We start from the raw sequence: 26396 nt of genomic DNA, 5'->3' as shown, positions 1-26396 counted from the left end.
CCTGCTTTTATTGTTAATATGATTCGTTGTATTATCATTGCTGTGGTTATTTGTATTGTTATTATGATCATGAATGCCTCTACACTTGATGTTGTCGGTGGGTCTGTCGGGCCCCCTCCTCTCTCTCCTCTCTCCCTGCATCCCTCCCTCCCTCCCTCCTCCCTCTCGGCAGTGCATCCCCATCCCCCACACAGTGACCGTCTCTCCGGGTGAAAGCTGTCTCCTTCTCCTCAGCGCAACCGGCCCCCGACGAAACGCTGCCGTAGCACAGCCAGTCCACACCGAGCCGAGCCGAGCAGACGCACACGGGAGAGAGAGCACGTACGCACCACCGGAGAATCTTCCTTCATTTTTCCTCAATTCGTCGACCGAGTGACTTCGGTGAGTCTCAGCCGCAGCTTGTTGTTATGGCGGACAGGAATGTCCATGTGTCGACTCGGTCCTTGTCCGTGGTTTTTTTTCTCCTGCCTTTTCTCCCCCCTCCCTCCGTATCCCTTCAATTGTCCTCCGCGGCGCTGGCTACACTGGGAACTAGCGGGCTAAGCTAAGCGGGCTAGCTCGAGTAACGGATTCAAACTGGTAGAAGTTGTCCGGTCGATGATGGTTGCTGCGGCGGTGGCGGTGAAAGTCGCCGCTGTAGACCGGGGCTCCCTGCCCCCCCCTGCCGGGAGGGCTTTTTCATTGTCTTTTGCTAATCTTGCCCCAGCTAGCTCGCTAATTAGCCCTTTGAGCAGCGTGTGTCGGGGGGGATGCTACGGCGGGCTAGCGGTTTGTCTTTTTCAGGGGGCTAGCCAGGGAGCTAAGCTAACGTTTGTATTCTGCTGTGTCCCGCAGCACGGATTCCTGTACGGGGCCGCCTCGGGACGGCCGTGCAGCCATGCTAGCGGCGGCTAATCTAGCGATAATTGGCAAGATGGCATCTCGGAGTTGTTATCTAGAAATCGGTGGATTTTTCAAAATGGTGTCTTAAGCTTGTTTGAGTGGGACCATTTTTTCGTCCGACCGCGGCTGTTTTGTCGTGGCTGACTATCTGAGGAATGCAGTGATCCGCCAGTGATGCCACACTGGGATGGACAGAACTACATTTAACCAGTGATGTGGGGGCAAACACAAAAGCCTGCAGACTGTGCTCCAGGCTAAAGCCTCCGATGCGAACAAAACAACTGTATCTCTGAGTGGGAGCAGTTTATTTTTGATGCAGGAGTTTTATAATGCATCTGTGCAGCAACTGACGCATGTTATAAACACCTCGTTTGCCCCCGACACGAGGGACAATGTCTTTTGTTTTCCGATTGAAATTCAAAAGGTACAACAATGCACATCTCATACACGCAGGTATTTGATCTCTCATGTATTGTCTGTGTTTATAATAGTGCTTTTCTGGTGTTGATGATCTCTCAAAGAGCCTTACAATACCATGTTTGCCATTCACACAGCCGTCACAGTATATTCGATCTAAAGGGATATCTATTGTTGTTAGGCCTCACCAGACCAGCACATTATAGGTTCTTTATTTGGCTATTATCGCATCCATTGGAAACATTCCACCCCCATCAAATAACAAACAACCAATCTTAATCTCCAAGACCCCTTTGAAATCAAGGGGCATCTGGCATGAAGTTGTGTTAAAAGCAGTGACAATGGTCAACCTTGACAAATCCACAGAGAAACTGCAGTGTTTGTGGGACATTCTAAGCAAATATATACTTTTCCAGATAACTAGTTATTGAAAATCCAAAAAAAAAAATGATGACGCAGAACTGACTATAAAATCGAGTTTAATTTAATCTTCAATCTAAGGTGACCCTGTCTGCCATGCTAAAGTAAAAGAGGAGGGGGGATTGGGTTTACGCATGTATTGAGGCAGTCTCATGTGTATGAATGGTAGGCTCTACAATGCAACCATAAAACTGTCACCGGATTGAGAAGCTGGAGTCACTTAATGTTACGAGAGTCGGTGGTTCTTTAACAGACCGTTGTCTTTGGAGCACTTGATTCACACGTGGTTTGAACCGCTTAATGAGTTGCTCCTCACAGATCAGCTAACAAAATGTACATCAATTATCCTTTCATTTGTTAATCTAAATGTCACAGAATAATAAAGGCTTTAGAGCCCGATCAAACACACAACATTGATCATTTCATAACATGTTTAATTTGCAATAATAAAAAAACAAGATTCACACATATTAGTATCTTACAGAGCAAGGCATTTCTTAAACCACGGTCTGACGATGGGGATAAACATTTTATGGATGTTTTAAGGGGCCACCGAAGCGAACAGCGTTCATCCCGGTACTGGTGGTCAGTCGGACTATGAGTGACAGGTCAACTGTGTGAGAGAGCGCAAGAAAGCAAGCGAGCGCAACAGCGAGGCAAAGAGTGCTCCACACAGCTCTACAATGAAGCAATAGAACAAAACACAAGTTAAAGATCTTTTGTGTTGACACCATGGTCTGTTTAGTCCCGCCACAGTCCAGATGATTAATGGAAAACAATGCAGTGATGCCATTAAGAAAGGCCAAACATGTCCAAAAATAACGGTAGTTCAGAAAAACTTTTATTGGGTATCTCTGCATCCTACAGCAAAATACACATGACCTTTAACCTTTATCAATGATCACATGGAAGGAAAAATGTCACTAGGAAGTCAGAAAATGACGTCATGCTGTGTTATTAAAATATAAAAAAAAGATTTTGTATCACCCACTCCAAGGCTTTATATTTCCTCTGTGGCAGAAGAACATTTTACACAAGCCTTCAGAAAGGCTACCCTCACATGTTAAACCTAAGTTTCAGGGGGAAATATCTTATATTAGAATCAATAAGGTTTCCTTTCTGGACAGAGCGGTAGAGAACTCTGCATAGTTTTTTCCATCCATTTTGTTTAGGCACTGCACCCAGGTCTTATAATGAAAGGGAAGATCCTGTTAAGAAATATAGAAGAAATTGTATGTACTTCACTGATAAAATAGCCTGCAAACCCACATTGATTTGGGCTGACATTTGGCATATTCACACCACTGTCTCTCACAGATGAAACTAAAGGAACATTTCTAACCTCTCCGGTTAATAGCTGTATCTCTGTTTTGTTGAGTGTCAACCCTAACGTATTATTTTGAGAGATTCTCCATCCGACGTTTGTCATGCTGCACTGGTCAAGGCCCTTTTAATTGTAATTAGACCAAAACATAATGTACTAGCATTGCTTGAGACTTGCTGTATATTTTGGATTGCATCCTTAATGAAAAACTTGCACATTTTTATCTGTTGGTGATGCATTGGTGAATTCCGTTCACTGTAAGTTCAGAACTTTGCTTCAATACTGTAAACTTCCTTTCTTGTAAGGCCAATTACTGAAATGTCTTGACTGTGTTTACCTGCCAGGCCACTAGGTATTACTTTCCCCAACAAAATGACTCCTTAAATGCCATGTAAAGGAAACCTGGTTTCTGAAATCTGGGAATTCAATTTGGAATGGCGTTTCCAAATCGGGACAAAAGCTCTGTCCATAATTGGTAAAATGCGTATTCTTGGCTTAGTTGAGAGTTAGGAGTAAAGGTTTGGCCAATTTACTAGGTACACCTATGTCAAACTAATGCAGTTTAAACCAACAGGCCTGCAATAAATCCACTTTAATGAAGATTGGTGTCAGTTCATGTTGAAGCTGTAAATATGTGTTGACTTATTTTAATGGTCATTTTGGAGGCTTGTGTACTGTGCCATTCTTGAACACATGTTCCTAATATTGTCAGTACAACCCAGTACAGTTCAAAAGCAACACAAATTCAGTGTTCTTTATACTAAAAGTTTTCTTAAATTTCAATGGGAAAATGCTGTAAACCATCTGTCTTGCAATATATTGAATTGTAACCAGTATTGTGATGTGGAAGACCTTGTTTACCAAATTAATCGGCCAGCATTTGGTGATAGAAAACTATGCATAATTGTTGCATTTCTTTGAGCTTTTTCAGTGTCCTGGTACTGGACATTTGGCCTTTGGAGTGTCATGGATTAATGGGTCACCTGCAAAGGATAGGGCCAAAGTTAATGTATCACCATTGCTTGTCTTACTGTGAAAATTTGTTGAACCACATGTGTGATAATTATTATGCAGGCCCTTTCTTAGCTATTTTGAGCACCGGAGAAGAGAGGCTCCAAAACAAGAAGCGAAAAACACTTACTGTACCGGTATCTTATGAAGAGGTCAAAGTTGTTGGTGTGAACCTTTTTTTATTCTCGAAGGAATACATGACAAAAACAGAAACTCTATATTTTCTACCATTTTGTTTCCACTGTTGGAGGTTGGACTGGTGGTCCTTTTTAAAAACATGTTATCTTACCTACAATATAATAGTCCTGTACTAGTAGCACCTCCACTGTGGGCAATAAGGCCTGTCTACTGTTAATATCTCCTTGTGGTATTGATTGTTTATCAAGGGTTTTACTGCCCAGTCTTAGGACATAAAGCTGTCTGGTCTTGTGCATGTGCGTTCACTCAAGTATTTGTCTGACTGGGTTTTTGTTTACTGCCGGGGTTCAAGACAACTTTTCATTTACATCTATTGTCTCACATTTCGCCAGAATAACAGTTATATAATAAGTGTTAAAATAACTTTTTTTCCCTGTAGCCACAGAAATTGGACAAGCCATTCTTGACTAACGGTATGTACTTTATGTTAGCTAGTTCCTGGCTCCGGCTTGGTGTCTCTACCAAAAATTTTGGGTCAGGATTTGGTATCTTACCCAGTAATCTTACGACCCCTACCGCACACCCGCAATTAAATGCATACATCTTGGTATATTGTAAAGCAAGATTTTTTTGGGATGTTCAGGATGACAGAAATGTTCATATGATATAGTAAGCAAAAAGTTATCCCTCCCAGCTAATATGTTACTCCACCGCTTGGAAACAGAGTGCCGAAGATTACGTTTTCGTGGAGCCTGACTGGGCAGCTGCCTCCGACTCACTCAGCCTTACCTTAGGTCCAGGTCTGCAGCTACCTGTACCTACCCATCATCGCCATGTGGTCTTAACCATTAACAACCAACTGACTGCAAAGTGGTTCTATTCATTTGTTAATGAGCAAACAGACTGGCTCCTTCAGTTTACATTTTCTATGTATGTTTAATCCAAGTAATGCAAGTAATTTTCTGCAGTGAGGCATTTCCTTCTTTTATTGTTACTGTTGTACTTTATATGTACTATTTTTATTAATAGCCCCATAAATCAAAACACACAAGACAACTAAAGCACAACATCTAGATCAACAGAGACTGCTGTAGAATATAAAACGCCCCGAAAAGTTTATTTAGCTGGCAATGATGGACTTAACTAATGTTTCACCAGTGTCTTTAAATTATTTTTGGGGTCTTCTGAGTAAATGTTAGCATAGTATCTATAGATATCTCTCGGCAAATCCGTACAACATTTCCCTTTGTGGTCTGTAATTAGTGTCGGTCTCACTTGCAATCAGTGTTGAAGTAGACTTCTAGGATTGTTTCCAGTGTCATTCAGTTCTACTATGAGTGTTCAAATCCCTTAGTTGCAGTGAGAACTCATTAAAAGTCGTATTACTTGATGCTCCCCTTTTAAGAAACCTAGACGGAAGCCGCTAATTATCTCTTTTTACAAGTCTGTTGGGGAAAACCATTTTTACTTTTAACCAGTGAAGATACTGCTTTTAACTTCTTACACCATTATCATCATCCTTCTAGTTCTCTTCCTGAACCACAAATATACTAAGTCACATAAAAATACATAAATATTGCAGAGTAAGTAGTAAGGGCCACTAAAAATAATGACTGTTCTTAAATTGACAAATAGCCTTTTATTGTCTCATAGACATACAAAGGTTGGATATTTTGCCATCAAATTATTTATCACATTGTCGTGCTGACCTCAGTGGCAGTGCCTAAGAAAAGCTGCTGTACTATTCGTCGTAATGCAGCGTTCTGAATGTGTGTTTATACCCCAGGCCCACAGCAGGGGTGGAGATCTCCATAAATGGATAATGTTTAAGGGTATTCATTTCATGGTAGGCACTCTGGTTATGAAAAATATTTCCATTTTCAGTGGGACGGCACAATACTGTCACTTAATCCTGGGATGCAGACCCATGAGGTGTGTGTGACTGATGAGATGATTTTGGAAAGGAGACTAGAAGAGGAGGAAGTCGGCACAGAGAAAGGGGGAGATGCTGTCCTAGATCTAAAATAGCCCAGGGCTGTTTGAAGCTCGTTGCTGCGGGGCAGGTCTGATTGTGTGGAAGGCAGGGGGGTATTTCTGATTCCATCACACTGCCTTTTAACATTACAGCAGGATGGATGTAGTATTGGACTTGATTATGGATGTCAGCTCTGATTGAAATAGCAGTCGCTACTGGAGGCCTGTGTTTTGTTAGATATCATGCTGTTTGGAAGATTGCTGACGTTAAAGCTCTCTTTTTACGTCAGCTGTACAAGATTTTCTGCCTAATCTATAACAGTTTGGAATATTTCACATTCTTCTCTTTTTGGCCCTGCTTTTCTCACGGGTTTCAAGAGGGCAGAAAAGCAAAAAAATGGAATCAGAAGACAGTTCTTGCTGGCTTGCTGTCAATCTCTTGCACACACCGACACACACAGTCCTGATCAAGGAGATTAGCTGAGGTGTTGAGTGTTAAACTCTTGACTTTGATTGCTGCTTTGTTATCCATGAATGTTTCGTGTGACAGAGAAAGCCTCAGGCTTTAATAAAGATTTATTGTTGGTGGCCCAGTAGTGCCACAACTAACATTATCTCATAACTCATTATCAACATGCAGCCGGTTCTTTTCCCAGTTAGGTGATTGTCTGGTGTTTAATATATCAGAAGATTATGAAAAATGGCCACATTTTCCCAGTACCTAATTGAAAATCTTTTAATAACTCGTCTGACCAATGGTGCAAAGAAAACAAACCTTTTTTTGTCTGACAATAAAATCACTGGTTGTGTCAATGATTTCAGCTTTTCAGTACAGTAAGCCGATACTTCAATGTGCTTTACAATTTATATAAAATAAAAAATACAAAAAGATCCTCCTTTTTGTGTGCGGTTTCCCCCATTAATTACCTCAACTGTGGCAGCCGGCCATAGTCTCATTTGTCCCGACAGTTTCATTATGTTCCAATTTTTTCTGGCACTTCTCATAAAAGAATTCTAACTTGAACATTGAAGAGATCTGTGCAGTGCTCTGTGCCCCATTGTCACTCTCTCTTTCTCACACACAAACACATTGACCGGTCATCAACAGTACACGGAGAAACTCCACCGCGTCAGAGGTGAACCAGCAAAAATTCCGTTCAGTTTTTACTGTCTACGTCAGACAGGCAGTTTTGCCCCTTCACCTGCCCCTCTGGATATCACATTTTGTAGGTGTGGAAGAGAGTGTGCGTCCAGAGACTGCCACCTTCTCTAGTTCAAGAAGTTTGTAGATGGCCTAATCAATGTTACCCGGTTCCATATTGGCATCAGGTTAATACTGAAATTATGCTGAATATGCGCTTCTACTTTATGCCAAATCCTCTGTCTTGTTGGTCAAATCTCCCTCATCTCCATGACTCAGTGTATTACTGCTCTTTCAGTTTATAATTGATGATTAATAATTAGTATTTTACAAAGTAGAGCTTTTTTTATATTAGAACATAGGCGCTACCAATGTCTTACAAGTGTTATACCCATAAAAAATTAAATAGACGATGGGGCTGATGGCATGAACATCATGTAACACAGTCTATAGCAGCAACCCCACTATTGCCACACCACATTACACTCAGCAGTTTATTGTCTAATGGTTTCTCTCTCTGTTTCCGTCTCATATGACCCAAGTGAAATGCTTTCCTTCTGGAGGATTAAAAAAGCTGTTAAGTTCTATTCTCTCCTGTCCTGAAGTGTGATAACGCCCACCGGTTTTGATTAGTTGCTTAAAGAGTAGATGCCTGCTGAGGTTTTATGTGGGAGGATAGAGTTGGTGTGGGGGTTGTGTTGCATTGTACATGTTCTCCAGGAATGGTAGCTCTTTGTGTGTGTGTGTTTCGGTGGTTTATTCTTTCACAATCCTCCCCCCCTCCTCCCTCATTAATACCACTTCTCCCAATAGGCTGCAGGAATCTCCCTTTTATAGAGTGGAACCAACATAATTGTTTTTGAAATGTGCCGATACTTACACGCAAATAACATATGTAGACATAAATGACCACGGTCTGAAACAATGGAAAATATGATTGTCACTTTACTGCTGAAACTTCACACAAAACATTACAAGACAGACACACACACACAAACCCCAGGTCTATTAGCATGCAGGTTATCGAGCCCCTGTATATTTCTCTACCGTGGCCCTGAGGCTATTTAGCTTGTGAGTTCAGCCCAAATGAAGTCCCACTAATAGAGTTTAAGCTTAACAAAGTCCTGAAAAATAACTCTGGTTAAGCCGTGGAGCTGTTAGGTCTCTTTAATAATGTTAGCCAGCGGTGATGAATGAATCCCTGGTCGCTGTTTGTTCATGTGTGAGACGAGGAGAGAATTTACAACACAATCTAATGCCAGGATTTGGGCAGCCATAAATATAACTTCGAACACTTGAGCCTTTTTATCCAGCAAAATGCTTTTCTGTTTGCAACTGAGAATTGGAAGATATTTTGTCATTTAGATCGTAAATGTAGTATCTTTAAATTTTGGACTGTTAAACGATAAAACAAGAAATTGGCAAATTAATCCAAAAGTAATTGTTAGTGTTTTCGGTACACTAATACAGCATCATACAATATCTTCTGGCAATTACTACGATGTCGAAGTCTGTTTAGACTAGAGTTCAAGTTGAGACAAAAACATTTTTCAACCTCCATTAAAAGTGAGGAAAAAGCCATGTTTGCAAGTGTGGAGAGCCATGAATGAAAACAGTTATTTTGTATTGTAAGGCTGCTACCAAAAGCACTACCCTCCTCGTAACCTTCGCAGATGTGTAATGATGTCGGCAAATAAGTGAAAGTGCTTCACATCACATGCAGTTTCATCTTCGCTGCCGGAGTCCAGCTGTCCTTGTATTGACGGAGGGATGTTACTCTGCAACTTGACCTGCCATCTTTGCAGTCAATGTGTTTGTATCAAGGAGAGAGAGTTTAAAAAAGAAAACAGAAGTCAGGTTTTACAGAAAGGGGCCACGAGACATGGACAAAGCGTGTGTTTGTGCATGTGGAAAGTCATAAATTGAAATCTCGTTGACTTGTAAAAGAACCAAAAGGTATAACTTTGGATTCAGACCCACCCTTTGTAGGCAGTTAACCATCAGTGGCCTTTGGCAAACACAGCACTTGTGTAAATTATGTTCTCTGTGTTCTGATTGGAAGATTGAATGCTTTTTCTTTCTTTAATATTGTATCAACCCTTGATTAGGTTGTAAAAGTACCTTTTAAACATATCCAAGCAAAACATTTATCTCCGTGGTGTTTGTATAAATGATAACCTTTAAATCACTACATGGTTTTGCTCCACATCATTTTTTAGAACTTTAACCCCTGTTTTGACGTCCCATGATCCATGCTTCAAACAAAGGGGAATCGCTGGTTTTAGCTCCTACGCAGTGGAACAAACTCAGCTCTATAGACTATCATTCAAAAAAAAAAAAAAAATTACTTTTATTTTATCATTTCATTGTTCTTCCTGTTATGTATTATTTCATTACGGAGCATGATTGAGTTTTTCTGTGTTTGAACTATATTAATATTATTATTGATGAGACCGTGGATTATTGATATAAAAAATCTCAGTTGATATAGAAAATTGGGGGAATGTTAAACTCAGAATCTTGTTTTTTTTGTGGTTCTTTTGAAGTCAAAATATGTGAATTTTAACAAATTAAATGATTTATTGACCGAAACAAACAAGATTTTTGAATAGTGTAAATCATAGCTGCCTAACTCATAAAATAAGATACTTGTATAGATATAAAATAAGAATAACTGCCCGCTCTACACAGACAGAATTTATATTATCTGACGCATTGTGTTAATAAGCTTTTCCCAAAATGGCAGTTTGGTTTCTTAACAAGAAAACGGTAATAATAAAAAAATATATAAAATGCAGACCCCAAATCTATTTCAAGTTGTCCGCAGTAGTTGCTACTTGACTGTAAGTGCGTATTTAATTTTGACATTCCAGGCACACAACCGTATGTTGAGTTGTTACTCGTTTTGTGTTTTGCCTTAAGCAACAAAAATGCTTTCACACCATGGAGATGTGTAGACTCATCTCCATCTCTGTTCTACAAATAAATACACAACCCATCACTCTCTTTGTCTGTCTGTATTGTGAATTTCCCCTGGAGAATGCTCCTCTTCAATCACAGTAGTCCTTTGAACAGAAGGTCTTATTGTTAGAAAGGGGTTTTATTCGACAGCCTGATGCACCTCATCGCCACCTCCCCCTGAAAACAAAGGGAGCTGTGGTTTGACACTCCTACTCATCACATGCTTTTCTGTCATCCTATGACACAGACACACACACACACACACACACACACAACTTCATTAGACACATTGATGTGCCCCTCTTGTTCTCACCCATTCACTTTTCATCACCTTGGCCTGCACACGCTGTTTTTTTTCAGACAGAAACAGTCTGTTTCTATTCATTCACAGCTGTAATTGGGTATGTGTGTGTTTGCAGCAGGCCTCGGGGCTAGCTTAGCCACCTGTCTCTGTTAAAAAAGCCATTGTTCCCTCACTCTACACATTACAACAGGCACATTATAACTTAGTTCATGTTAACAAACACCAGATTACGATAATATTCTGATTGCACCTCTTTCATGTAACTTCTGTTTGACAATTTGTTTTGATATTTTAAGCAATTAAAAAGTGCTACAAAATAGTTATAAGATATCTTAAAATTTAAATGTGACATAAACCTGTATACATTATCTGGATTAGGAAATCCCATGCATGTAAAATGCATTGTAAAGCTCGCAGATGTTAACAAGAATCCCATGTTAATTTAGTACACTGGATTGAGTGCATTGTCTTTTATGCTGTTGTCAACGCATCACTGGAGCAACAATTTAGATTTTCTTGTATTCTGCCGATACAATGACAATAAAGGCTTTGTATTCTATTATGGTCCTTGCACATACATTTTCCGATCAACTCCATTGAGCTTGCTCTCTGAGCATGGCTGACATTTTGGAAAATCGGGGATTTTATTTTTAAACTGTTCTTTTATGTGGCATTTACAGTAATCTGTGGCTTTTGCTTTAATCTTGTTATAATTAAACTCTTAGTTTGCATGTCGAGACACTGATTTACTGACCTGGAGGAAGCTAATGACAAATTAATTGAAGAAAAGCAGCAGAGAGGGATGAAAGGTGGGAGGCCGGGAGGCTGGAGGTGGGGATTAAAGCAGAGGAGATATAACAAGGATTGTGTGTTCAACAATAGGTAACTCAGTTCCCCAGGGACATTATTTTGTTATGAGATCTGAATTTGAGTAACAAACCAAGGTTTATGATCGTGTTATTGGCTGGACCGGCCCCGGTCTACCGCTTCATCCAGTGTGTGTGTGTCTGTTAGTGATGGGGACAATACCATTGATTGTACAATCGAATGTTGGGAGTTTCTCCATTGGCCATTGCACTTACAAAAATAATTGGTGTAAAGAATGACCATTATCAGACCCCATATGGAAAATGTTTCACTTTCAACGACATCTCAACTCTTTTGGGCAGACCCTCACCACTACTCGCCTCGTATTTCACGATAGCCTTTTTGAGACTTGAAATGGTGTCTGGGCCTTTTGGGGAAATTACCTGTTCCTTCCAATATGACATCTTTGTCCAAAACACGAAATCGACTGACATGACGCAGCACGCAAATATGATGCAATTATGTCAGGAAAATGTCAGTTTGTGTTTCGCCGTGAGAGGGTCCTTTATTTGCACATTGCCCTCATACTTTCTAGCTACATTAGATGCTGATGTCGTCTTGTTAATGTTTTGGTGCATCCATATGTTTATTTTAAGGAATTCATGCATATAAAACGACAAGAAAGCACCTGCATCCACATGTAAATGTTGGCATTCAGTTGTCAAGTGACTCAAGGCGTTTTGACGTCATGTTCCTGGACACAGTGCTGAAATGATTCTTTGACTAATTCGAAATGTCACTCTGTCTTTGGCATTGCCAGGGTACAGTGTCTGCCAGACATAATGACAGTGATGCTGTAATCACGTATGAAACACCAGCCCAGGATTCATCAGTTTAGATTTAAGGTGGAAACTCATGTTCTGGTACAATCCAGTTCCTTTTGTATGGTCTTTTTATGATGACTGGGTGACATGCTGTGTACAACACAGGATACAAATGAAGTCATAACATACAGCACACACACACACACCTTGCCTCTACGTATTCCTCAGCTGTTCCAGTGTGAGTGTGTGTGTGTACTGGATCCTGCTTATTCATGGCCAGGTGCTTGACTTTGCTTCTTTTTGTACATATATTTTGTTCCCGTCACATGCACGCTCACTTGGGTGCGTTGTGCTTTTTCATTGGCTCGCAACGTTTTCTTTGCTGCTTGTATTCAATGTTTTGTACAGCACATCACATATACATGTACAAGATGTGTACTGACTCTTAAACCCGAGACCGAAACAGTGATACAACGGTGATGTATGAGTTAGACTTAAACACTCTCATATACATTCTAAAGTCGCCCTCAAGTCAAAAATGTGTTTTCATGATCAAACTGTTGAATTTTTGAGCTTCACTTCACTATTATGTTACTGCCAATATATTTAATATTTTCATGTTAATGGATTCTAAACATTTTAATGCAGTAAAATATGTGAATCCGTTTTCTGACACAAGTTTAAAAAGAGAATATATTTCATGTCACATAGTTTTACATTTTTAAGTTCAAACTCTTGATTTCATGCTGTGCGCTTTGTACCGTAAAATTTCTTGTGACAATAAAGGCCAAATGACCCTGCCCCTAATATAAAATAAATTACAAGCCCGGTGATCATCATTTTAATATTAAATAACCATAAGATTGAGAATTGAATTGTGGCTCAAAAATTGAGGTCTGAACCAAACTGAGAATTTGGAGTCGTAAGACACAGAACACACACTTATGCTTAACTTGACTCAGACATGCATCATATAGACTTAATATACACACGAGTAAAATACGTCTTCATTTCTGTTTTATCAGCTTACAGATGCTAACATGCTAGAATGCAGTGCAGCACACACTGTAGATTATTTTAGCAGTAAAATATTCCTTAACAACCCGTTATTAAATCTATTTAATGGTATTTAAACACCGGTTACCTTAACCACTCACTCAGACATGCCGTCCTAATCACTGTCTCCCCTGCTGCTCTCCCTAACCATTTGCTGTTGCACTGGTGCTTGCTTTTTTTGCTGTTTTTATTAAATTTTATTTTTTTATCCCTTTTCCTGTGTTCGTTGTAATCATGACCTCTCGCTGTTTTAATTTCAGATTTGCATATCCACTTCCACTCCTTCCTCATTTGCATACAGCAAGAATGGCGAGCGGGCATCCCACAGACAAATTCAGTTTCATGTATCAACCAGACACGCACAAGAGGTACGGGGCACGCATGCACACACACACACACACACACACACACACACACACACACACAAACGCACAAAGACACACTCGTGCACACACATTTCCCATGCCCATATTTTCAATGAACAGGTAAGTTCAAATGGTACTTTGAGGTTTCATTCATCGCCATCGTGCGACCTGTGGGGAAAGACACCTGATGGGAGTTAAACAAATCTTTAATAAGACATCTCCCCCATCCATTTCCAGCACCTTAATTTTAAAGTGGCCACTCCTTCGTTCAATCCTGTAGAGGGAACCAAGCTGGTAGAGCTCCTCCTGCCTCTTTTTTTGCAGGTGTGCAACATTTGGCTGGTTGTATGTAACACCACACAAGAAACCAGACAAACATTTTCAGTGGGCTTTTCGCATTCCTCTGATTTTCTGTCAGTACTTGTGCTTTTAAAAAAATCCAGTCAATAGTCTGTGTTTTTAAACATATGCTTATTTTGAGCCTACTTAAGGGTGAGGATTTACGGTGCTTGATTTTTGTTGCATGCTGGCAAAATCCTTCAGCTGGATGTCTCCTTGAGAATCTTGAGTTTGGGATTAATTTGTGTGCGTGTGTGTGATGGGTGTGTCGTATGTATGCTTGAAAGATGTAACAATTTACGTGGCTTACGTCTCCCTCCCCTCCATTTTTTTTCTGTCTCCTCTTTGCGACACTTTCCTTTTCTCTCTCAGTAAGAACAGATTATCTTCAGCTATGAATCCAGTCTACAGCCCTGTTCAGCCTGGCACCCCTTATGGAAACCCAAAGAACATGGCGTTCACAGGTAAGACTAATCAGCACATACACATTTTTCATCCACTAATATCCAGATTGTTCTGTAATGTTTACTATATGTGGGCACAAAGTGGCTGCCATAGGAGGAAATGCAGTCAACAACTTTGCCCATCACAAAATGTGTATATTGATGAATTACAGACGGGATGAATGTGGCTACTGTGGGAAAGTTAGTGATCCAGAAACCAAAAACTAAAAAATCTATTGATAACTGGTGAAAGTTATGTGCAGATAAATCATAATAAAAATAACCAGTAGTTGAAGTTTGATACGAAGTCACAATAAGAGCTTCACCTCAATCAACTAAAACACTTCTGTGATTCTGTATCAGTATTAAAAGTTTAAAGTACCTGTTCTAAATATGTTTGTTTGTAATGGCCTGTTACTGTGGAAATGCTGCTTGCAACTCTATCTGAAACTAAGTGACCTGCAGTAACTGAGCTGCGGTAAATAACGAGACAGAACTATGAAGCTGCTGTACAAACAGCTGTCCACCTGTGTATTCAAAGTTCAGTTAAGCTTCACTCGGGACACAGAACTATCAACTGGAGAATGGGTTGTCCTTGATGTGAACACGCCTTTGTCATAATCAGCAACGTCATTTATGTTGATGAGTTTCAGCAGCTGCTGCTAAAGAGTGTTGGTTGCCTGTTTTCTCAAAGTGTATTAATATTGAACGTATTGTACGTTAAAATCGCACCAAATTTGAAAACTGCACTCCCTTGGGCTCTTAACAATACACATGTCTAGTGCGAAGCTGAGATGAACAGTACTTGAGATTTGATATGCTTTCAAACACAGAGCAGTTACAATACAAGTTCTTATAAGATCTACAACCCCACTGTCCCTCCATCATAGCTACTTGGGCTCGCTGTGTGAACGTAGTGCTAGAGAGAGAAGACTGAGAACCGCAGGTTAGAGGTGACTGCAGGACCGATTCATATTTAGATTACAAATTGTGTCATTAGATTACAATGAGTTCATAAAAAACGAGATTGGATGCAGTAAAATTAGATTACCGATGCAGCCTGTTTTGTTTACCTTCGCTTGTAAACCAGGAGACAGATGTGTTGACCCAGTTTGAGAAGCAGCAAGTGTGTCACTGATGTCAGTAAACAGTCCATCTCGTATGTCCATTGATGTGAAGCCTCTCAAGACAGACGCATTCAAACGATAAGCTGCTTCATAAAAATTGATTTCCATCTGTGCAGAACGGTCTTGAATTAAGTCATCTCATTGAATACGACTCCAAACATCTCTTAACTACAGACAGTGAGACAATCACCAGAAATAATGTAATGAAAAAGGGAAATATTGAAGCACAATTGGTTTTAATCATAACATAGATTTGAACCAATTCAGTCACAGCTCCAGAAATGCGGCGTAAATAAATTAGCAACTGTGTTTACATGCAGATCAGTATCACAGTTATTATAGGTTTTTGGAAGTGGCCTCTTTCTGTATTAATCATGAAAATGTCAGTTTCCTGGATAAATAAACTTATTCATTAGACCTGTGCACATCTTGAATAAAGCAGACAAAGAAAGATATAAGAAAAGCTTGTATTCTGAGGAAACTGACTACAAGTAAAAGCGAGCAGTGAGCAGCACTTAGTGTTGGTTCATTCTATCTCTTTATCTTCTTTTCTCCCCCCTTCCTCCTTTATCTCATTCTGACGAACTTGTACCTTCTTTTTAATCTGTGGAAGCTTTTTCTTTCGTCAAAACCAGCGTGTTTGCTTAGCATGTAATTGGCGACTCTCAAGAGTGTGTGTGTGTGTGTAGCCCCTTGGCATGTCTTGTGTGCTTTGCTAATGTTTCTCGATCTATCTCCACCCTCACCATATTGGCAGGTGTGCCCCGTCTGCCTGTTGGTGTATGTAAGGCGCGTTGAACCAACTATGTCATTGGTGCAGACATGTTTTTTAATCAGCGCCATCTGTGCATATCCTGCTCGAAACCAAATCTGTCCTGTGTTTGTGTTTTCTCTCCGGTAAGCTATGGTTTCTAATGTGTTCTCTCCTGTGATGACACGCAGGTTATCCAGGAGGGTATCCTGCCGCGGCTCCCACCTATACCCCCAACCTGTATCAAACAGGTAGTCCTGGGTATCCACCAGGTGAGCTCTGGCACACACCATTTGATGGCTTTGTTTATCTTACAAAAGGTAATATCTTGGGAGCAAATGCCTAATTTGTGTAGAGTTAATGAGGGGGATGTTCTTTATTTTTTTTCATTTTTTTTTCAAAGAATGCAAATAAGAGATAAACAACCCACACACACAGCAGAGTGTAGGGGATTGTCAAAAAGGGCGTCACACAGACACAATGATGTATGCAGATGATTTTACAGTCTAATAATGATGTTTAAATTATTCAACTACAACAATGTTTTATTCTGCAAGCTCTCTGTTCAGTAGATATGGCACCGTTGTCCGTAGTTGTTGTTTGTCTGTTTATTTGCACATCACAAAATCCCAAAATGTAACACTACATCACTTGATTATGATGTAGAAAAATGGATGAAAAAAATCATACAGTAAAAACAACAGAACCAAAAAGACTGCAGCATTGGGTGGCTGAGATAACAGCACATTTCAGGGGCAAAATAACTATCGAGGACTATAATTCTGTTAGTGATATAAACTCATTCTACTAGTTCAAACTACTGGTTTGCCCATCTTTATATAGAAATATTAACTTTTTAAGACATATTTTAAAATGTAAGCTTTTAAAACCTTGATTAATATTTTAAATAATTTTTTTTCTGTAAATGGAAGAATCTTTTAATTGTTTGCCGCACAATAACAATCTTTAGTATTTTTAAGGGAGGAGAGAACAGAAAACCCAAAGTAAGGAAATAGAGATCGGAACTTGGTGGTGGTTTGGTCCTTTACGTTTCATGATAAATATCAATAATAAAAAATATAAAGTTGTTTCAAAATTCTGTTCCAATAATGGATTCGAAATATGTATTGGAACCCATAAAGATTGGCACCTAAATGGCAGCTTCCTGGAATGTATTAATTTCTATGAATATATAAAACATTAAATGTTCTTTACAGGAGGGCAAATACCTCATTGAGTTATTCCCCATCCTCCTGAATTTTAAGTGTCGTAACGAGGCAGGATGGGTTTGTAGTTTTCTGCTTTTGAAGCCCCTCTCTCCTCTCATCCCCTCCCCCAGTTGTGTTTTTATCTTTTTGGAAGTCTAACAAAATATCAGGTATGCTCCGTCGAAGCTCGCACAGCTTTGTTCCTACAGACCACTTCAACTTCATTCCTAAGGCTGCTGCTGCTGCTGTTTGTCTGCCATTCATATTTCTCTGCCTTGTGCAGGGCTTGTAAAATACATGGACAAATTAAATTGCTTCCGTTTTTCAGACGAGCTGGATGTGGTCTGATTAGAACTGTGTCTTGATCAATGTCATCATTTCTTCAAGACCATTTAATAGACAAACTGTTTTCTGTCAGCAGGGCTTTTGTGTAATTGTCACACACCATTGTCCTCTAGTGCCCTGCATGCATGTTAAAGAATGTGTATGAGAGTATGCACACATGCACAAATACACACTTTTAGACACACACAGAGCAGCGCCAGCATCTCTTTGTTCGCTTGTCCTTGTGTGAGGGAAGCTTTCATAAGCTCTGCTGCAGCAGCTAGCTAGTAGCATGTTTGACCTTCAGGCTCCTCCTAGTGGCCGTTCAAAAGTACTGCACTCTGAAGAGCAGAGCCCAGACATGAACGCAGAGTCGGAACCAGATGCCCTCACTGTACAACAGTACACTGTACTTTTCAACCCTGTGCATTATTTGTTAAATGAAAGCTGCACTAAGAAACAATCATATTTGGAAAGTATATCTCTGTACCTTTTTAGATTGGTCCGAAGCTCCTTGGTTACTGGAGAAATTAGCCATTTTTAGATTCACTCACCTTCTGCTTTATTGTTTTTAGCCTCCCATCAAAAGGCGGCACCAGAGCCCCATCTGGTGGATTTTGTGCCAAATGGAAATAATAAACATACAGTTGAAAGCTCATATAAACTGTTTAAATGTGGGTATTTTCACATGTTAGTGTTACATTGGTGTGACTAATGTATTTTTACTAATTTACTTGCCACTGCACTGCCCCCAGACTTCATAGTGCCTACAGTCTATCCATAAATAAGAGCAGCATTTTTTCATAACATGCAGAGTATTACTCATTCTCTAATCTATCTTAAACCTCATTGTTATTTTTTAGTGCCTTAGAGTGTTTTTATTTAATTTTTCCTCTCACCATCATCGTGATACTTGAGGAAGTTGTTTCTCGTGAGAAAACTTTAACAAACCTTGTGCATGTACCTGCCCAGCACCAAACAGCATGCTAAAGCAGCTAAAGAGTTTTTCACAAATTAATAAAAAACAGTTTTTCCTTTCCTGGTCGCTGGTTTAAATTGAAACTTCACCTCTAGGTTTTGGCTGAAGTCTCCTACGAAAGCATTGGCCCTCCAATTTCCATGATTATTTGAAAAACTGTGTGGTGTCATCGGCCATGTTCAAACCCATAAATGCAGATTATATTTATACATTTTGTGATAATTGTGATATTAGATCCAGCATTTATCTATCGAATCAGTCATAGGTTAGTTTACAGCGCAGAGAACACCTTTAAGTATACAGTATCTGAATTACCAAAGTGACAATAAACATGTTATGTTATGTTTTTTGGGGGGGGTTTATGCACTGTAAATCACTTATTGCAGGTTTAAGAAAACATCTCATCAGTTAAAGTGTCAAATTTATTTCTCTCTTCTTCCTTTCTCCTCTTTTTGCTAGGATATGCTTCAGCAGGCACCCAATACAAAGTGCCCCCCACTCAGTCAAATGGAGCACCCCCTCCCTACACCCCAACCCCCACCCCATACCCAACAGCTATGTACCCGATCCGCAGTGCCTACCCTCAGCAGAACCTATACGCACAGGTAAGGACACTGAAAGAGGCACTGAAAATAATAGAAAGAACAGTCGATCAGGTTTGTCATGTTGCAATTAAACTGAAGCACTATCAGTAAATAAGTTTGTGTTGTCTGATCAGTCAATGTCATTTTTAAAGACTATATTTAATGCAGTGTGATGAGGCAGTTTTACAACTCTGACGTCAAACCATTTATGCAATATTTTAAAAATGAAAAGCATTTTGACTAGTTTTCTCAAGAGTAAAAAATGATTTGAATGCAAGTGATGGGTTTTATGTTTGTTGCAGCAATTATGTTTTATGCATATAATTGCTTTGGTTAATAGTCTGTAAAACTGTCCAGGTACATCTCCCTACAAAAGCTCTGAATTTGCAGCATATTAGACTTTTGTCTGTTTGAGATTTTCACACCATAGGGACATCATTTTTTTCCTATTCAATGCTTTACTTCTTTGTAATGTTAAATAGAAGAAACCCATACATGCAAAAGTAGTTGAAAATGTGAGAAATGCAACATGCCAATCTCCAAAGTAATTATTAAATTAGCTGATTTTGTTCTGATTTCTTTTGTTGCTGCAGTAAAAGATGGTCATTAGCACTAGAACCTTTTTTCTATGGGATAAATACATTATATTATATAATAAAACTATATACACACAAACATTCACAAACCTTATTCTGTTTCTACCCTGACAGGGAGCGTATTACACCCAGCCCGTGTATGCGGCTCAGCCACATGTGATCCATCACACCACCGTGGTGCAGCCAAATAGCATGCCCTCCACAGCCCTCTACCCTGCCCAGGTCCCTGTACCTAATCCTCGCAACCAGGGCATGGCTGCCATGGGAATGGTAGCTGGGACAACCATGGCAATGAGCGCAGGTACGGCCCACTGCAGAGGACACTGATTATTTCCTTCAGTTTTTAGACATGACCAGAATTAGGCAGCAGCATCCTGACTGCTGACGAGATAGAGGATTTGAAGTCATTCATTAGTTCTCGAGTTTATTGAGCTTGAGCTCAGAAATGTTTACTCATTGAATGTGTGTGTAAAGGCTGTGGTGAGTGATCGGTCTGTAGTAGTAATGTTGTGAACTTCCTGTAGGGACCCTGCTGACAACGCCCCAGCACCCCCAGATGGGAGGACACCCAGTTACTGTGCCAACCTACAGGCCCCAAGGGACACCTGGGTACAGCTACGTACCACCTCACTGGTAGAGCCCACCAATCATGTGAGTGCCGCTGTTTTTGTTGAAATGTTCCTCGCAACTTCATTTTTCCCCCCCTCTTCCTCTTCCACTCCTCCTTTTCATTCCTCTCTTTGTTCCTCCGTTGTCTCTCTATGACCTGAACAAACTGCTCCCTCACATTTCTTTTCCCCTCAGAGGCCCGAGGCGCTCTTTGAATCAAAAGCCAACGTGTACATCTGCTTCTCTTTTTTTTCCCTCTCCAGGTCTGGAGTCCACCATCGTATGCAACTGCTCAAATCTTACACGGGCTCCCGCTGGTAACCACGGGAACTCCGCACCTGTCTGCAAGAACAAAACTAAAGTGCAACAGCCACTTTACTTTTATTTTTATTGTTATTATGCGACATTCTCTTAACATTCTTACAAAAGCTGCTTTTATTTTTTAAATTTTATTTCTCTATTCATTTGCCAACAGTCATTACTTTGTATGTTTTTTTTGTTGTTTTTTTTTCTCTTATTTTTTTGCTGTGTCTGTCATTGGATCTCCAGAAGGACTCTGACCAATCACGGGTGTCGGTTGCTCCTGTTTCTGTGTTGTGCTGGTGTGTGTGGTCCCGCCTGCTGCTGCTCAGTTGGCTGGATAATATTGGGCACTTACTCCTTGTTATCATCTCCCATCATTCACTACAAAGACTTACTGACTTATGCTGCCAAATTTTCTAACGACTAGATATCAGCACAGGGTTTTAACATAATTAGGATTTTTGGGGGGGGGATTATTTAATTTGTCTTTTTTTACCACACTCAACTGGATTGCTTAACCTTTCCTGTAGACTTCTTTCTACCTTGGTCATTCCTTCCTCTTCATCCTTTATTTTTTCTGATTTGTTTCATTTTTTATTTAAATCTCGGTGGTCTTCCAGCATGTAGCTGTCTGTCCAGCTCTAGTCTGTCAGTCACCGTCGTCCTTTCGTCTCCATGTGAGTTGCTGTGTTGTTAGGAGCAGAGCACTTGCTGCCCATCGCCCACCCAGCTGCGTGTCCCAGCCTTTCACATTAGCTTAGCACCTAGCACGTACAGAAGAAAACACCACCTTCTTCATGCTGCACACTGTGCAGGCTGGTATGCTGTGAAACAAACGGAATCTTTACCTAGAGCTAGAGAACATTTCGAGGTTGTTTCGGGTCCTCAAGCTTTTTTTATTGTGGTTTGCGTAGGTGAACGGATTAAGAAAATGCAAAATATTAATTCTAACCGTGTCCACAGCATGGGTGGTCGTACACAGGCGGACAATGGCTCCTGCAGTGTGTTGGAAAACACATGATCACTTAGTGGCACTTACTGACCAGCACCTCCCAGTCCAACACAAGCATACACACGGGTTTCTAGGGGTGTGCATTGCAGACACAGCCAGCAGAGAAGGAGTTTAAAGGGATTGTGTTGGCACCAGGAGAGCAGGACAAAACTGAGGAGCAGAAAACCATGGAAGGAGGAGGAGGTGATGACGTTCACAGTCGGTTGTTTCATTTCAAGTTACAAGACATTTGAGTTGGTAACATCTTACTTGCAAGAAACTGCTGTCACATTCTGCAATTTTTGCACTATATGTAATGTATTGTACATTGATTTCTCGTTGTGATCATATCGTCTCCTCCACCTCCTCGATTCCAGACCAGGACTAATAACCAAACAGAAAAGACAGATTGCTCAATTTAAAATGCACCATTCGAATGTGCTTATGTGTGGTTTCACTCCATTAATCTGTTTTGTCAGTGCTCTGAAAAGGCCGAACAAATGAGGTTTTATGGGTCGGGTGCTACATGAGGAAGTCAGGAGGCTGTATACACCTGGTCTGTGTCGTATTCGCAGCTTGGAATTCAGATATTGGGTCCAAATTTAAACTCTGTTGATGATCAAGAGCAAAAAATGGACTGCAATCAAAAAGCAGTGTTGTTTATGTTTTAATTGCCGGAGCTTGAAATTGTGACGCTTCATTTTAACCCAGTTGGCTTCTTTTGACAGGAGGTAAAGAGCTACGCGACCTTCAAGGGGCCAGCAAGTGACTGAGACTTTTAGCAGTATTATGAGAAAATAAAATTATTTTGTATACTGTGTTAATTCTGCCGGAGTCAGAGTTTTACACATATTTGGTTTTACTGACTGCATTTCAACAGTGCTTTTCATTTTTTACAACAACCTTTATTTTTATTAAGTCATTTCATGGGCACAATATAACAGCCGGTGAGAGCTGGATCATATACAGCTGGTTTTGTTCACGCTATGGTGTCTACATCCACAGTATGATGATCAATCACTGAGTCTTGTTTATTGGTCCTTGGCTGGAGGACATGTATGGTGCGGGGTTGTGGTGGTGCTGGGGTTTGATAATTAGGGGAGGCCTGTGGCATAAAAAAATAAAAATAAAACCAAAAAAAGTATAAAAATAAAAAAAGATCAAATCACAACTTCTGTAGAGGACAGGTTGGTTTAGCAAAAGCATTTACTGTGCTGGTATGTAGATGAAGTGGTTTGATATTGCAATAAAACAAGAGGGAATGCCTCCAGCTGTTTAACACAGTAATTATTTTATCAGCGTTTTGAATTGATTTTTGAATAAAATGCTTATTGTTGTAATCTCTAAATATGGATCACAGGCTCTGTAAGCAGCCTCCATTCAATAATTATTACACTTAACTGCTAAGAAGAGTAGAACATATCAGAAATGTGGGATAATAAATAACTTTGTGAGGAAATATTGCACAACACAAGAGAACTTGAGGACTACAATTTAATGCTAAGTTACAGGTACCTAGGCTGTGTAGTGCAAATGGGAGGAAGAAGCAATTTATATTGTAATTTTAAAATATAAACCAATAAGATCGAGTGTTTTGAGGTATTCTTAGTCCAGCTGTTTGTACACTAGTAGGTTAATTCTCAAGAAAATACTCAGTAATGTTGCTGTCGGATGAAAACCATTTATCTTTGAGCCTTATCTTAAATGATGACCCCTGTATTTTAGAAGACATGAAGTAGTTGTTATTGACAGGAGGTTCAACAAATGTTCCTACCACGTATGGATCGGAGAAAATACAGAAGCTGGATTTTCTTACGACAGCAGTAATATTACTTGTCATTAGGATTTATTTAACTAACCACTACTTCTGTCAGTATTTCTCCATTTGTTTTTGTATGGGTTTTTTTTAACGTTATTTTTGCTTTTTGTCCCTCATTTCCCTCTGGTCAATTAAGCATATTGGGTATGCATAATATTCAGGTGTATTTAACTATAGCATTGGATCTCTAAGTTTAAAAAAAAAAAATGCAGTATATTTATACAGCAAGTGGTACAGTAATGTATTTCTAGCTAAGCATGGTTGCATCAGTGTGGCAGCTACTGTTTGTGCTTTTACATTTGTTTTTACCTCTTCTGCATCTCTGCTCTCTACATATCTGTCATTGTGGTAGGGGGAGTATTTAGGATGAAGTATAAGGCCGTATGGAGAAAATCGCCCATTATATTAGAATAATAATGCAGAAACGTCAGAATAGTACGACAGTAAAGACCTTAAAGAAATAAGCAGCAAGGAGAACCAGTGATTGCTGGAGTTGCTCTCCTGGATGCAAAATCTTGAACGAATCTCAATGCTTCTTGAGAAAGTACAAAACAGGCTGATCTTCTGATAGTCCCCCTCTAACATGACGCATAACCTCAAATGATGACTTTATTTTTGTAATATTACAGCTTTATTCTCGTAATAATACAACTATAAATTCTCGAAATCTCAGCTATTTAACACAAGGTCTGTAAATAAAGTTGGGCCTTGGTGAGATTCCCACATTTTTACGATTGTTGCCTGGATTTTCAGACTTTAAGGAAGTAAGGATGAACGACAGAACAGAAATGGATCGTATTGTTTTTGGCTAGGTGAAAAGGGTAACCATTCCTCGCTGTCCGTTTCTGTTTTGCCACTACAAAGATGAATCGAACATTGTCTCAGAAACCCTCAGCCTCCATGCCCTTTGTTCTGTGCCATATTTCAACAACTATTGTTCAGTTAATATTAGTTTCTTCTCCTCAGTAAACTGGTTAAATCTGAGTCGTTATTATGTCCCGCTTCCTGTGAATGTGTTTTCCTGTCGCTCTTCCTGTTTCTCACATTGTCCTTGACGCATATTGCCAGTCTCCCTTTTCTGTTTCTTACTCTTGTTTTCACTTTGTGCCACAAACTCCTGTTCAGAGGCCATTTTGCATCCCGTCAAACACTCATTTCATTTTTTGCCACATTCAGGGATGCACAATGTCATCAGATCAACTGTTCTGCTCCCTCCCTTCTTTTCCTTCGGCCTCCTGCTCATGTTTCTGGCCTCTCTGTGCGTCTCAGTCTGACCTTTGTAACCCTCACCGCCCCCCATCTAAATAACAGTTAAACCGAATTATACAGTCGTTAAATTGCTGATCTTACTGGTGATAATCTACTGTACTTAAGGCATGCGTGGTATTCCACTGAGCCTTTTTGAACACTAGGTGTCACTTGTGACTGTCTAGAAGTTGCATCACCATAGTTTGAGGCTTTGAGCCAGAATGATAAAGGAAATGATTTTTTCCGTCATTTACATTATTCACAATTTGGTGTCAAATTGAGATTCTTGATTTTGAGGTTGGACTTTAGTGCCATCCTTACAGGAGATGTTGATTTTGTTTGAGTTAATATTGATAAGAGAGGGGTTTTCTTTCCTAGCCTGTGGACCAACGCTCTTTAAAACTGTAACACTGTTTTAATATGGCGGCTCAGCAGAGAGGCAGACCCCGCAGAGCATTCTGGGAGAGTAGAATTTGTAAGTGTCCCCCTAATCAGCAGGCTCTGTTTTTCCTGGGTGGTGAAACTGCTTCCTTATTTCACTCCATTCCTCGACTCTTAAGTTTTAATTTGCACTTAAGTGAAAACAATTGAAAACACTCTGGTGTGTTTTAGGGGGGGAATTGCAAAGTTGTCTTAATCGCAGGTCCTTTTTTTTTTATCGTTTACTTATTCTCTCTTTTCCAAACATTAATTAATTTTTTAAGCGGAATACTCGTTTTCTTTTTTTCAGTCTGTGTATATGTTGCGCTTCTTCACCTTGATGGTGGAAATGCATCCAGAAACATTTACAACTGTACTTTTCTTCCACCTTCCCTCCCCTCCGTCTCTCTTCTCTTTTCTTTTGCCTTGCAGTTGCTAAGTCTTGGTTCTTCTCTCTTTTCCCATCAGTATAAATTAAAACACTACTATCTCAATGAATAGTAGGCTCTTAAATGTCGTTGATGTTCTACTGCAGCTTTTTTTTTCATTTTGATTTGTCAGTTTCAAGCTTAATTTGACACTAAATGTGATGCAAAAAGTGGAAATTCCTTGTCTTCCAAAAAAAAACAAAAAAACCGAAACATACTTGTATCCGCCCTGGATCAAGTATTAGGAACAACCCCATCTTTGGAAGTTTTAGTTTGGTACCCAGTTTGCACATGCTATGGTATATCTGTTACCGTAAGGTTGTGTTCGAAACTGAAGCCCAACGTCTGTTCAGCGTTGAGAGAAGTGAATTGTATGTTAGCTATTTGGTCCAGAGTGAAGGACCTGCGTCAGGCTTGTGATATGAAGTGTAAATCTGTTTTTAATTTTTTTTTCTTTTTTTTCAATGTTTTTTTGTTGTTGAGGGGTTTTTTTTTAAGATCAGTTAGTGATCTTAGTACTATAACTAAGCCAAGTTTGTAATTGTATATTTACTGTAAAATGTAGAACATTGAATAACTATTAAAATTTTCCTATAAAAGGAA

General features: G+C 39.8%; 1 protein-coding gene across 1 annotated transcript; it reads left to right on the top strand.

The window, feature by feature from the left end:
- The first annotated feature begins 204 nt into the window (after positions 1 to 204).
- fam168a (family with sequence similarity 168 member A) lies at positions 205 to 26396 on the top strand. The gene is made up of 8 exons (XM_061072969.1): positions 205 to 381; positions 13520 to 13627; positions 14336 to 14427; positions 16476 to 16556; positions 19255 to 19400; positions 20090 to 20276; positions 20500 to 20626; positions 20848 to 26396. The coding sequence occupies exons 2-7, from the start codon at positions 13566 to 13568 to the stop codon at positions 20610 to 20612; spliced, it is 681 nt and encodes a 226-aa protein (XP_060928952.1). The 5' UTR covers positions 205 to 381; positions 13520 to 13565; the 3' UTR covers positions 20613 to 20626; positions 20848 to 26396.

The sequence above is a fragment of the Limanda limanda genome, chromosome 6 (genome assembly GCF_963576545.1).
Source record: "Limanda limanda chromosome 6, fLimLim1.1, whole genome shotgun sequence".
Taxonomy (NCBI): domain Eukaryota; kingdom Metazoa; phylum Chordata; class Actinopteri; order Pleuronectiformes; family Pleuronectidae; genus Limanda; species Limanda limanda.
Note: the sequence above shows the minus strand (reverse complement) of the source record. Positions and strands in the feature narration are given on the sequence as shown.